The sequence below is a fragment of the Achroia grisella genome, unplaced genomic scaffold (genome assembly GCF_030625045.1).
Source record: "Achroia grisella isolate CSIRO2021 unplaced genomic scaffold, CSIRO_AGI_Agris_v1 utg1248, whole genome shotgun sequence".
NCBI lineage: Eukaryota > Metazoa > Arthropoda > Insecta > Lepidoptera > Pyralidae > Achroia > Achroia grisella.
Window position 1 is genome coordinate 1 of NW_026712607.1, and position 14,670 is coordinate 14,670.

Here is a 14,670-nt window from a genome sequence, read left to right on the forward strand (position 1 = left end):
GTGAGCGGCGACTGGTCGTTGGCGGCGGCCTGCGTGGTGGAGGTGGCGGAGGTGGTGGAGGTGGTGGAGGTGGTGGAGGTGGCGGCACGTACCGGGATCATGCCGAAGTCGATGAGGTCGCGCGCCTGCACCTGCCGCAGCCAGGCGTCGCGCTCGAGGTTGTCGTCGGCGGCGGAGGTGAGCGGCGACTGGTCGTTGGCGGCGGCCTGCGTGGTGGAGGTGGCGGAGGTGGTGGAGGTGGTGGAGGTGGTGGAGGTGGCGGCACGTACCGGGATCATGCCGAAGTCGATGAGGTCGCGCGCCTGCACCTGCCGCAGCCAGGCGTCGCGCTCGAGGTTGTCGTCGGCGGCGGAGGTGAGCGGCGACTGGTCGTTGGCGGCGGCCTGCGTGGTGGAGGTGGCGGAGGTGGTGGAGGTGGTGGAGGTGGTGGAGGTGGCGGCACGTACCGGGATCATGCCGAAGTCGATGAGGTCGCGCGCCTGCACCTGCCGCAGCCAGGCGTCGCGCTCGAGGTTGTCGTCGGCGGCGGAGGTGAGCGGCGACTGGTCGTTGGCGGCGGCCTGCGTGGTGGAGGTGGCGGAGGTGGTGGAGGTGGTGGAGGTGGTGGAGGTGGCGGCACGTACCGGGATCATGCCGAAGTCGATGAGGTCGCGCGCCTGCACCTGCCGCAGCCAGGCGTCGCGCTCGAGGTTGTCGTCGGCGGCGGAGGTGAGCGGCGACTGGTCGTTGGCGGCGGCCTGCGTGGCGGAGGTGGTGGAGGTGGTGGAGGTGGTGGAGGTGGCGCGTACCGGGATCATGCCGAAGTCGATGAGGTCGCGCGCCTGCACCTGCCGCAGCCAGGCGTCGCGCTCGAGGTTGTCGTCGGCGGCGGAGGTGAGCGGCGACTGGTCGTTGGCGGCGGCCTGCGTGGCGGCGCGGCGTCCGGCGCGCGCGTCCCACGCTCCGAACCCGAGGTACTTCTCGTTGCTGCGCCGCTGCACCAGCCTGCAAGCATATACGACCTCACTACGTGCTCTCACGCCCACACTACACGCTCTCACACCCATACTACACGCTCTCAGAGCTACACTCTATTTTTGTACCCCTACTAAATCTTTGTCATAAATAGTAGTACAATAAAAATAAAAAAAACAATTGTGTACCAATGAACTACATAAATATAATATTTGAAGAACGACCATTCAGAATATACACCAGTAAAAACTGGTAACGATATTTTAGGCAGATGAGTAGACTTTATATTCTCCATCGGCACAAAATATCATTAACAATTTTTCATCGATCAATTCTCGATAACACTCACCATTTTATTTTTTTGCAATTTTAATTTAGCTTTCAAGTTAATTTTGTAGCATTAATAAGTAAATTACTTTCATAACCTAAATTGAAAATACACTAAATCATATTTTCCTTCCTCGGGTTTGGAGTGCCATTTATACTCAGTCCCTATCGTCCGGTGAAACTGTAAAGGCCTGCTACGGCCAACAGCATTAGAGTAGTCCTAAAAAAACTATCAAATAAACTTACTAATGTAGTTCTATTACTACACTTACACTACCTAGCTTCTACATAAAATAATAAATTAAGAAGCGACATCTCACCACATCACGTATAACGCTACAGTAGTGACGTGATAACAATTGCGCTAAAGTAGTATATATATACAAATGCCGACCTGTCCAGTCCGTTGTAAGCGCCGCTAGCTACGAACAGTATATTGGTGGTGTCCACTTGAACAGCATCACCGCGCAGTTTCCGCGAGTTACGTTCTGGAACTGATACTACAGCACCTTCCAGCATTTTCAACATTCCTTGCTGTACCCCCTCGCCTGAAATAAAAAGAAGATGTTACAAATGAATATGAATAGTTATACGGGCACAGGAAGACCGAAAAATGGATGGATGGGCTGTCTGAAAGACGATATGGTAAGAAAGGAGTAGATATAAAAATGGGTGTACCCCAGGGTTCTATCCTTGGCCCATTTCTTTTTCTTGCGTAAATAAACGACTTACCATACCAGTTTAAAAACAAACTTGACATAGTACTGTTTGCTGATGACACATCACTTATTTTCAATGTGAAAAGAAATACACAGGATTTAAATATGTTCTTAACTGGTTTACATCAAATAATCTAATTATAATAATAATATATTATCTTTTTTTTTAAATTTGAATTTAAAAATGAATATATATTATTGTAATCATTTATTTGAAAAGAATATGAGGTGAGTTCGCTCTATCTCTATCTCGAAATCATTCCGAACTGACGGTAGATTTGACATATCATAAGAGTCTGTAACAGACCTACATGATTAAAGATATTTCGAATTTGATAGACTCGGCATCCTCACGGTATTCATGGATATATGGAATACTAAGCAGTTCATCTCTCTCTGTAATTACAATAAATGTACTTAGTTATATTCTATTTAACTTACCTCCGACGTCCCGCAGTTGGTGTATGCCAGGCACGGCGCCTATTTTGTCCACTTCGTCTAGGAACACGATGCCTGTCTGTGCGCGCTCCACACTGCCAAACAACAATAAAATACACATTAATACTGAATTATATAAAACGAGAGGGGAAGGGAATCGTTAGAATAGAATATTGTTAGAGTTTAAATAGATAGTGATCAATAAAATGTTGTTTGCATGTAACGCCAATAGATGGCGCTGCAACAAAATTAAAACGCGCTATGTTACGCTTATTGTTTCTTCTGTACAGAATGTGTTTTTCACACACTGGTGATTAACCGTGGACGGGACATAAAGTAGTTTATTATTATTATTACTAGAGTTAATAATAATAATATTATTATTAGTGATTACTATTTTTAGATATGATATTGCAATAGCATATTCTGGTCACACTATTCTCCCAAATTTGAATTATAAAATGAATCTGTATTATTATAAACATGTACAACATTTATTTGAACAGAATACTAGCTGAGTTTTGTCAGTTCTCATCTCGAAATCATTCAGAACTGACGGTATATTTGTCATATCATAAGAGTCTGTAATAGACTTATACATGAATAAAGATATTCTGAATTGAATTCATTTAAAAATTTCAGCTAAACGTCAATAATGTATACCATTGTAGCGGAGTAATAATACGATGTTGTCGGTTGAGACGATGTATATTACAGATGATAATAGACTGACAAAATGTAAATAACAATATTAATCTTATAAACTAAGTAACAATAGGAAAATGTAATGTGGGGTGACACAGTTTAGACACGGCAGTGCTTAGTAGACAATATTGAGTTTGCATTGATGTGTTTAGGTAAGTGTGTCCTATAGCATACATACTTGAAGTTAGCATCTTGTAGCAACTTGGCGATAACACTCTCTATATCCTCGCCCACGTAGCCAGCTTGCGTGAGCGTTGTACAGTCGCATATTGCGAACGGTACATCCAGACATTGCGCTATCGTCTGTGCCAGAAGTGTTTTACCTGTGGACAAGAATATATACCACTAGATTAATACTATGATAGACGGACATATGGACATATTCTGCGTAAACCTGAAAACCAGATTGTGAGAAAGTGCCTTTCCATGGCTACAACAAAAAGAGGACGAGGCAGGCCACCAACTACCTGGTTGACAAATGTCCATAGGGACATGAAGGAGTTGGGCCTGTCAAATGACGATGCTTACCAGCGAAATGTATGGCGCCCCAGGATTAGAAAAGCCGACCCCGAGTAACGGGAAGAGGCGAGGATGAAGAAGGACACATAGACCATTTTATTACTTAATCTTATATATAAAATTCTCGTGTCACAGTTTTCGTTCTCATACTCCTCCGAAACGGCTTGACCGATTCTCATGTAATTTTGTGAGCGTATTGAGTAGGTCTGAGAATCGGCCAACATCTATTTTTCATCCCCCTAAATGTTAGGGATAGTCCACCCCTAATTTTTTTTTTATATTAAGACAAAATAACGTTTGCTGGAACAGCTAGTAGATTTATAATAATATCTCAGGACAATTCTCACAGCGTCATTAAATATTAGCTTCTACAGAGGTACACTGGTCTAGACCTTGACAAAGGACATACGCTACTTTTTAATGTGAAAAAGGGTTGGTGTGACCTCACATATTGGGAGATCTGGTTGGAGAACTTACTATAGAAATGATCCTATGAAGTAAGGTCTTAAGTAAAGGGGGATGAAAGGTTATATAGAAGTCTCGAAGGGTTGGAGGGGAGATGAAAGGTTGTATAACTTTGGTTGAAGTGACTTCTTTTTTTTTTTTTTAAAGTTTGGGACTTATTTTTTCGACAAATATAACATTCAATCATATTTGTTAAAATTTTGTCCTTAATGGTGTAAAATAAAAAGAGGACGAAGGTATGTTGGAAATTCATCATTTATTTCAAGCGGACGAAGTCGCAGGCACAGCTCTCTCTCAGTCTCTTCATAATATTGTAGAATATCATTAACAGTCAGACAAACGGAACCTATTAGGTGTTGTACCGTAAGACCGCACCATTAAATACACATTAACAACTATTACCAACATTAAAAATAATATCATATGAACACATTCATTTCGAATTACATAACGTTTACAGTATGAAACACAGCATCAAAGATATGCTACGCTAAGCTATACATTATATTATACAATAAAATATTTTTGGTAAATAAATTATTTATTTTTTTTTAATTTTTTTTTTTACACTTTTTTGCACCAGTTACAGAAAATATTAATTACTATAAAAATATGTATAACAATGACGAGTACAAAAGGCGGCCTTATCGCTAAGCAATCTCTTACAGGCAACCTTTGTATTAAAATTAGTATATTATTATTAAATTTGTACTCTGTCAGTAACTGTAAAATTTCGAAATCATTCCGAACCTGACGGTAGATTTAACGTATCATAAGAGTCTGTAATAGACCTATATGAATAAAGATATTTTGAATTTGAATTGAATTGACGAAGTTGTGCTGTAACTGATCTATATCATCTTCAGATAGTATCGCATATATATTAATAATAACCCTATAATAATAAATACTCTTGCAGTACCGTCCTGCACAGTTAGCTAAGCAGAATTTGTGTTATAGATACTAAACAACTGGTAGTAAGTATATATTTGTAAACACATACATAATATACATAGAAAAGAGCCCTAAATGTATTATCTATTATGCCATTATGGCGATAGTACATCATCGCAGATAAGGGGGAAGGGAATTGTTAGTTATGTAGATTAATAACACTATTGCTAGCTATGTACCATGTCACGTTGGGCTTCACACGATTCCCCCTGAATACCATCATGATAAATTCTAGGTGAATTTGCCACGATGGCTAACTGAAAAGACCTTATGCTCATCATATCGTCCTCCACTGGTGGCCCACCAGCGTAAAACGTTAGCGCTGGCAGGTGCACAATTCCATTATCTTCTTTTTTTTATATTAAAAAAAGAATCATCGCATCTTTGGGGGTAAAGGGAATTGTTAGTAATGTGGACTGGTGACATCCATCCATCGCTAGCAATGTACCATATTAGGTCGATTTCCATGCAGTTACAAAACTATTGTGATAAATTACCCAGAAATTTATTACAATGGCTTCCAGCCGGAATGTTATAAAATGTAATCACGTCAGTTAACATAGGACCTCAGTTCATTTTATCATACTCCACTGGTATCCCGTCCGCGTACCGATAGCGCAGGCGGGTGCACCATTCCATTCATTCATTCATTCATAATTTAAGAGCTACACTCTTGTCGGTGGAGCTCTTACCACTTTCCGCGATCTTCCATCATGCTCTTTAATTCTTGATACGACACAACTCCCATTTTGTCCTCAATTTGTTTGATGTAGCTATTCCTTGGTCTTCCCCTCCCCCTCTTTCCTTCTATTTTCCCCTCAATAATAATTTTCATGAAATCATCGTGCCGTATCAAGTGTCCTAACATTTTTCCTCGTCTATTTTCTATTATGTTCAATATCTGCCTTTTCCATTATCACTGAAAAATCCCAGTTAATATAAAGCAGGATATAGCATCGCTTGTACAGTGTGACGACTGCTTTAAACACCGCCAACGAGCATCAACAATGGCGCCTCGATTACTCGCCTGACTACCCAAATGACGTAACGGATTCAAATTCTCCACACCATAAGCGCTATCTAGTAAAATACGTCGACTTTTACTTCGAGTGTTTCGACGAGGGACCGAAACCTTTCACTTTTCAAACTCTTTGTGGTAACTTCGAGTGATTTTCGTTAATGTTTATTTTTATTATCTTGCAACGAGTGTCGTTTTTGTGCGAAATTTTCTTTTAAAAAAAAAAACTTAAATGCTCGTTGACCGTGACCACAGTACCAAGCACATTTCTTTTAGCTATATTATCGCTTACTGAAACATTCAAATATATGTTGTTAACATATCAAAAGAATAGCTGTGCGCGCGTTTTTACTAGCGTAAAATTTCAATACAAATGTAGACTACATTCGTTATTCTGATAAGCTATATTACTGTAAAGTTTCATCAAAATCCGTTCAGTAGTTTTTGCGTGAAAGAGTAACAAACATCCATCTATACTCACAAACTTTCGCGTTTACAATATTAATAATAATAAGATAGAGCTGAGTTTGTCGGTTCTAAGTTCGAAATCATTTCGAACTGACTATAAATTTGACATATCATAAGAGTCTGTAATAGGCCTACCTGAATAAAGACATTTTGTTTTGATTTATATATTAATACTAGCTACCCACCCCGACTACGCACGGGTGTACATGTATTATACATATAATCCTGCTTCTTGAATCACTCTATCTATTTAAAAAAACCGCTTCAAAATCCATTGCGTAGTTTTAAAGAATTAAGCATACATAGGGACGGACAGACAGCGAGAGCGACTTTGTTTTATACTATATAACTATCTACTCGCCCCGGCTTTGCACGGATGTACATGTATTTACATACAAACCTTCCTCTTGAATCACTCTATCTATTAAAACAAACCGCTTCAAAATCCATTGCGTAGTTTTAAAGAATTAAGCATACATAGGTACAGACAGCGACAGCGACTTTGTTCTGTACTATGTAATGATATATATTTTTATGTTTACATACATTTTTCCGTATATACGTATTATGCACCTATAGGTAGTCTGAAAGAGATAACTTAGCGATAAGACGACCGCCTTTTGTATCAGTTACTGTATATTTACTACTTTATTTATTATCTGTATTTGGTGCAATAAACATTATAATAATAATAAATAACCCTGGACAATTAACAGCGCCATCTAGTCGCACAGTAAGCAGAGCTTGTGTTATGGGTACTAGACAACTGATTTAAATACATAGATACTTTTTTGTTTGTAAACACATCTATATATCTATATATATAAATAAAATTGGAGTGTCTGTTTGTAATATTGAAATTGAAACCGTTTTTACTACATGCACATGAATATAAATACGGTACATACACCAAAATAACATTTTTTACAATTTTTGTCAGTCTGTCTGTCTGTTCGTTCCAGCTAATCTCTGAAATGGCTGGACCGATTTTGATGGAACTATTTTTTAGCAGGTAGCTGATATAATAAGAATTATAGTACTTAGGCTACTTTTATTTTAGAAATATGTTAAATTCCACGCGAACGAAGTCGCGGGAACTGCTAGTACATAATATACATAGAAAACACCCAGACCGATACCAACAATCATACTCAAGAATAAAAATTTGCACCATACGAGGAATCAAACTCGCCACCGCGGTGTGCTAAATCGCTAGACCACCGAGGCCGTCCGAGTATAAATAAAACTCTAAAAATAGGATTCCTATCTCATACGGAAGAATCTACCGCGTGTTGACTGATGAATGATGACCATTTGTTTTATATGCAGAGCAGGTATAGATATTGGCTAATTGCTTCAACCAGCGAATTAGGCATTTTATAAAAAAACCACGTACACCAAACACAGTAAACGAATCACTTAATCACCATTTTGGCACCACTTGCAAAATATACGTTCCGATTTGATACTATATATGTTAGTTGAATATAAATAGCTATATATATATATATATATATCGTCGGTTAAATAGAAAAATGTCACTATTCAAAATGTACATTTTTTTTTACAAGATAAGCATTTAAAGTTTTTAAATTTATTTTAAATATTGTTTCCTTTAATATTTACTGAAGTATTATATATAATTTTAAAAGTATTTAGATAATGATTAAGACGGCGTGGTTAATTTAATTGAATTGAAAAATGATAATTTTTTACTTAATATTACTTAATTAATATTACAGTCGTAGTGATTAGAACAAACCAGTCCGTACTAATTACACGCGTTCACGAGTATGATGGATATAATACATGCGTGCCATAATATAAAACAAGTCGGGAATATCAAAGATTCGTCATACATCCGTATGAAGGCGAGCGTTTTGTATTATTACAATATTAAATTAAAGTTAATAATCATTTGCTTTTTTTGGCTCCTAAATGCTACTATCATAATTAGTGTATTACAATCACATACTATCAACACAGGTGTGTACACTACATACAAAAAAATAAGTACCCACAATTAAAGCCTTGTGCGGTAAAACCGCGAGGCGTTACTAGTTAAGCGCATACATTACATAAATTACATTATTCATTACGTGACTTGTGCCAGTAAATACACAAGTAGTAACCTTCACCTAATTTGGCATCGAATCCACGACACCGACGCAGCATTTTGACAACAAATAACCGGTACGTCAAGAGCGACGTGGGTACAAATTGAGAAAATTCCTTAACTGGAAATGTATTCGATCTTCTTTTTATAAAACACCAATGGCAAACAGTCTGACGCTCCACTTGATGACCGATGGCACCACAATGTAGTACAATACTGAATTAGTATAATATAGAACAAAACAAAATATTATCTATAAACTGTAATGTACTAATATCAGTAATTTAATAAATAAATAACCCTGGACGAAACAAGCATGCATCTGGCAGATTCGGAGCGATACCTTTTTTTTATGGGTACTGCTTCAGTAAACATGTAGTTTCTGTCACTGAACAATTTTTTTTGTGGATGATAATGGAATGGTGCACCCGCCTGCGCTAACGGTTTACGCTGGCGGGGCACCAGTGGAGAATGATAAGATGAGCATGAGATCAGGTCAGTTAGCCCATCGTGACAAATTCACCAGGAATTTAACACGATGGTTTCCAGGTGGAACCGCGTGGAGGTCGACCTGACATGGTACATTGCTAGCAATGGGGCTATCCACATTACTAACAATCCCCTTCTCGTAATAACATAGATTTTGTCCTACAATCAGAATATAAAGTGATGTTTTAACATTAGAAAACAATTCGGCATTGTGAATAAGTGTTATTTGTGAATAAACTAAAAAACTATCAATTCTTGGACTATTAAGCAGCTTGCATAACTTTATATTTCGTTAAATGAGTGGGACAGACTGAAAATCAGCGCTGTAACCGTTACGCTAACAGCATCAGCTGAGTCAGCCCCTTTTGTCCAGAATACGCAGTATGAGGTACTACTGTTGCTATTTTATACGTAATTTAAGAGGTTCCTTTTTTTATAGTTTTTGATCAACCAACAGTGTACGAACTCAATTGTATATCTATCTTTTGTTCTGGCAATAAATAAATATTATTATTATTATATCTACTACCGAAATGCTTAAAGAATGTAGACTTAGGTGATATGGACATATTCTGCGTAAACCTGAAAACCACGTTGTGAAAAAGTTTCATGGCTACAACAAAAAATGGACGAGGCAGACCACCAACTACCTGGTTGACTAATGTCCATAAGGACATAGAGCTGGGCCTGTCAAATGACGATGCATACCAGCGAAATGTGTGGCGCCTCAAGATTAGAAAAACCGACCCCGAGTAACGGGAAGAGGCGAGGATGAAGAAGAAAAAATAACCCTGAACAATTAACAATTAACCATGTTGTGAAAAAGTTTCATGGCTACAACAAAAAGTGGATGAGGCAGACCACCAACTACCTGGTTGACTAATGTCCATAAGGACATAGAGCTGGGCCGGTCAACTGACGATGCATACCAGCGAAATGTATGGCGCCTCAAGACTAGAAAATCCGACTCCGCGTAAAGGGAATAGGCGAGGATGAAGAAGAAAAAATAACCCTGAACAATTAACACATCGCCTTCTAGTCCCACGGTAAGCAGATCTTGTAATGGGTACTAGATAACTGATATATATACTTAGTATTTTTTTTGTAAATACATACATATACATAGAAAACACCTAGACCTATACAAACAATCATACTCCTGAATACAAATGTTTGTTTGCGAGGAATCAAATCCGCGACCATCAGGCGATGTGCTAAACCGATAAATCACCGAGGTCGTCAATATTCCTTGTAGAACAAGAAATAGAAATAATCCTTATTCAAATAAACTTAATATATTCACTTTTGAATAGTCATAATTTATTCTACCCACGTAACTTCGTCTGCGCTTAACTTCCCCACCTTTTGCAATATTTTTCATTGCAGCTCCGCTCCTATTGGTCGTAGCGTGATGTTATATAGCTTAAAGCCTTCCTCGACAAATGGACTATCCAACAACAAAAATAATAGAACCAGTAGTTCCTGAGATTAGCGCGTTCAAACAAACAAATAAACCCTTCAGCTTTATAATATTAGTATAGATTTAAATAAATGTTATTTTAAGTAAATACACATTAACAAGGTTTTTTTTATTTATGATAATATAATGGTGCACTCGCCTACGATAAGGATATACTCTGGCACCAGTGGAGTGGAGTGGAGGATGAAGGAAGAAGGATGATAGGATGATCATGAAGTCAAGTCAGGTTGTCCATCGTGGTAAATTTACGAGAAATTGATCACTATGGTTTCCAGTGGGGACCGCGTGGAGTTCGCTCTGACATGGCATACAGCAACAAGGATTTTTATTAATCTATACATATAAATAAAAATGGAATGTCTGTTTGTAATATTGAAATAACCGTTTTTTACTACATGCTTATGAATATAAATACGGTACCTACACCAAAATAAGATTTTTTTACAATTTTTGTCCTTCTGTCTGTCTGTTCCGGTTAATCTCTAAAATGGCTATACCGATTTTGATAAGACTTTTTTGGCATGTATCTGATGTAATAAGGACTAACATAGGCTAATCTTATTTTAGAAAAATAAGGTTAAATTCCACGCGGACGAAGTCGCGGGTGTAGCTAGTTTAACATTTGATGACATCATTCAGAACAGCAATCATATGGATATTTAACTTAGGCATTTAAGTATGAATGTATTTGAATTTAATTTAAATGTTATTGGTGAGAGAAATATTTTCAAGGTAAGCCTCAGGGCAACAGAGTTACTTATCGAGCACAAATATATTAAGGAAATAATTTTGGTAGCTTATTAAATAAACCATTTTTTTTGACAGCCTATGTGGTATAGCAGTTTAATATACCGCTTTAGTATCGATGGTCGCAGGTTCGATTTCTCGCACGATAACATTTGTATTTAAGAGCATGATTGTATCAGTCTGGATATTTTTATGTAAGTATTAAAAAAATACATATCTAAGTATTTATATCAGTTGTCTAGTACCGATAACACTAAAATAAAAGATTATATTAAATAGATATATAATATAAATAAGATAATATAATAAAAATAAAAGATAACATGAAAAACTTGACATTCATACGAGTCTAAAATTATTTTTTTAAATCTAGGACACATGCATATATGATTTATAATTTGATTTTTATTTTATCAGGTAATTATTATATAAAAAAACATCTATTCAAAAGAGCAACACAAGTTTCTTGCTCATTCTTCTTGTGATGAATCTGCATTCCAAATGAGTGGTAGAATCAAAATATGACTATTTAAAAGTGCTTGTAATGAGTTTATTTGAATAAGGATTATTTCTATTTATATTTCCTGTAATTTCATAATAATAATAATCCTGAATAATCACACAGCGCCATCTAGACTCAAGCTAAGCAGAGCTTGTGTTATGGGTACTAGGCAACTGTTAGAAACACTTATATATATACATATTCTATTACATGTACATAGAAAATACCCAGACCGATACAAACAATCAAACTCATAACTATAAATGTTTGTACCGAGTGAAGAATCGAACCCACGACCATCGGAAGTAGGAGTGCACAACCGCTAAACCACCGAGGCCGTCATAATAACAATTGTTTTGAATATTACATGACTTTTTATCAATTTAACTATAACTTACCGCAACCGGTGGGTCCTAATAACAGTACGTTGCTCTTGTCAAGCTTGAGGTCGTGATGCTGCCTCTCCAGCACCTCTGTACCACCACCGCCGCCACCGCTCCCGTGGCTTAAGTGTAGGAGATCTGAAAGATAAACATACATTAACAATGGATTGTACTATTTGCTATTAATTGGACTATTGGACTATTTGCTTTTGCAATAGCATATGCTGGTCACTATATCCTCCCAAACACGAATTTAAAAATGAATCTGTATTATTGTAAACATGTATAAGTTCATTAGAAACGAATAAGAGTTAATTTCTTTATCAGTTCTCATCTCAAAATCATTCCAAACTAACGGTAGATTTGACATATCATAAGTCTGTAACAGACCAACATGAATAAAGATATTTTGAATTTGAAATTTGAATTTGTATAGTGGTCGCCCAATGGTCCATGGTAAGAAAGGGAGTAAATAACGAGTTGACTGCGAACAGGGATCAATGAAAAAAAAAAACATTACGACGACCACAAATAAATGGGATAAAGAAGAAGCAGACGATGATGATGATGATCGGTTAATTGTCAAAATCCGACCATAATTAATTTAAATATATTGAACTAGCTCAGCCCGCGACATTGTTCGCGTGGACAAGTGACCTTGAAAGTAATTTCTAATTATTTAGGCTAATTATAAAAAACCAAAGAAAATTTTATAGTTCTAACTTCAAAACTGGCGAAATTCCATACAAACTTTCATCCCCTATTTTATCTTACGCCCCCTTCTTGTTGTCCCTTAAGGGGGGCGCCCCTTAAGGGACAACAAGACAAATAATAAAGATAAAAAATATTAATATATTATCAATTTGACCATAAACAAATATATACGTATATTATTAGGAGCGATGGTTTTTATCTCCTCAGGATAGAGTGTATACTTTCCAAAGGAGATTCGTTTATGCATGAGTGGGTTACAACCACATAGGATGTGTATCGTTTTCTCTTCAGTTTGGCGAGATCTGCAGGATTTTAGAGAGTTAATAGTCTTATCCGTCATCTGTCCGTCGCTTATTCGGCAAAGTTGAATGCTATCTAGAGAGGTCATCGGAACGTTTAATGTCAATTTGAAAAGGATACAGCTCCGAGACAATACGCATGTTAATAGGACATAAAATTATCTATATATAGTGAAGGTCCTTTCAAAATATTGCCCTGACACGTATCTCGTCGTACGGTACAGTTAACCGACCAGTAGTTTAAATTCAAATTAAAAAATCATTTATTCGTGTAGGACATTTTAGCAGCTTATGAACGTCGAATTATTTATTTTAATTTTTTCCATACCGTCCAGTTTAGTATATAGATCCAATAGAGAAGAACTGGCATGAAACTCAATTGAATTACTTTTGAATTATTCCTGCGACTTCGTCCGCGTGTAATTTAACTTTCTTTTTCTACAATAAAAGTAGCCTAAGTAGTGACTTAGTCTGTCTGTTTGTTCCGGCTAATCTCTAAAATGGCTGGACCGATTTTGACGGGACTTATTTTGGAAGGTAGCTGATGAGGAGTGCCTTATTACATCAGCTACCTTCCAAAATAAGTCCCGTCAAAATCGGTCCAGCCATTTTAGAGATTAGCCGGAACAAACAGACAGACATACAGACAAAAATTGTAAAAATGTTATTTTGGTGTAAGTACCGTATTTATATTCATATGCATGTAGTAAAAAACGGTTATTTCAATATTACAAACAGACACTCCAATTTTATTTATATGTATAGATTTGATTTTAAATCATGTGGATGAAGCTGCGGACAGAGGTCATTTATCAATAAAGGATTAAATCAACGGGAGGTCTTCCACTTGTTTGCCATGTATGAAAAACTGCATTATGTCACGAGATATTGTATGCAGTACCGACTGTACACACTGTCTCGTTACCATGTACCATCAATAACACTGTCATCGTACATCAGCTTCTTTTGTCACACGTGGCAGTTATTATACTTTCTCGTTTTAATAAATGGTATATATTTTTAATCTGTGCTTCCGAGAATATTTATAATCTACGCTGTGCTCGACTTCTGAGAAGAAAAATAATTACTCTGATCTGTTAACCTTTCGAAATGTAATACAGTATTGTTTTTTTTTTATTGAGTAGTTTTACGGCTTCGGATAATCCCGAAACAGTGAAACAATTGGTAAAGGTACATTCACAAACTAAATATTTGATACTAATAATATAAAATCTCAGGACGTTCTCACACAGCGTAAAGTGAGAATATAGATAGATAGATAAAAATTTTATTCACGTTAAAGGCACACACACACACACAAGGCACTGTAATAATAAGAACAAAAATAAAAACAGATATACACATTACATTAG

The 14,670-nt window shown here is 37.2% G+C and overlaps 1 protein-coding gene and 1 non-coding gene across 2 annotated transcripts in view; both read right to left on the reverse strand.

The window, feature by feature from the left end:
• Window positions 1-12: 12 nt before the first annotated feature.
• The window catches only part of LOC131854872 (ATP-dependent Clp protease ATP-binding subunit clpX-like, mitochondrial), a gene marked incomplete at its 3' end in the record, with an annotated part of 48,570 nt that continues 33,912 nt past the window's right edge, over window positions 13-14,670 (reverse strand). The window contains exons 5-9 of the mRNA XM_059206051.1: window positions 12,300-12,422; window positions 3,322-3,466; window positions 2,442-2,533; window positions 1,676-1,829; window positions 13-984 (exon numbers count right to left, since the gene is read on the reverse strand). Coding sequence (XP_059062034.1) covers window positions 13-984; window positions 1,676-1,829; window positions 2,442-2,533; window positions 3,322-3,466; window positions 12,300-12,422 — 1,486 coding nt within the window. The remainder of the gene's footprint in view (window positions 985-1,675; window positions 1,830-2,441; window positions 2,534-3,321; window positions 3,467-12,299; window positions 12,423-14,670) is intronic.
• Window positions 4,053-4,169, reverse strand: LOC131854945 (small nucleolar RNA U3). Its single transcript, XR_009358081.1, has one exon. It is a non-coding gene; the product is annotated as a small nucleolar RNA U3 (small nucleolar RNA).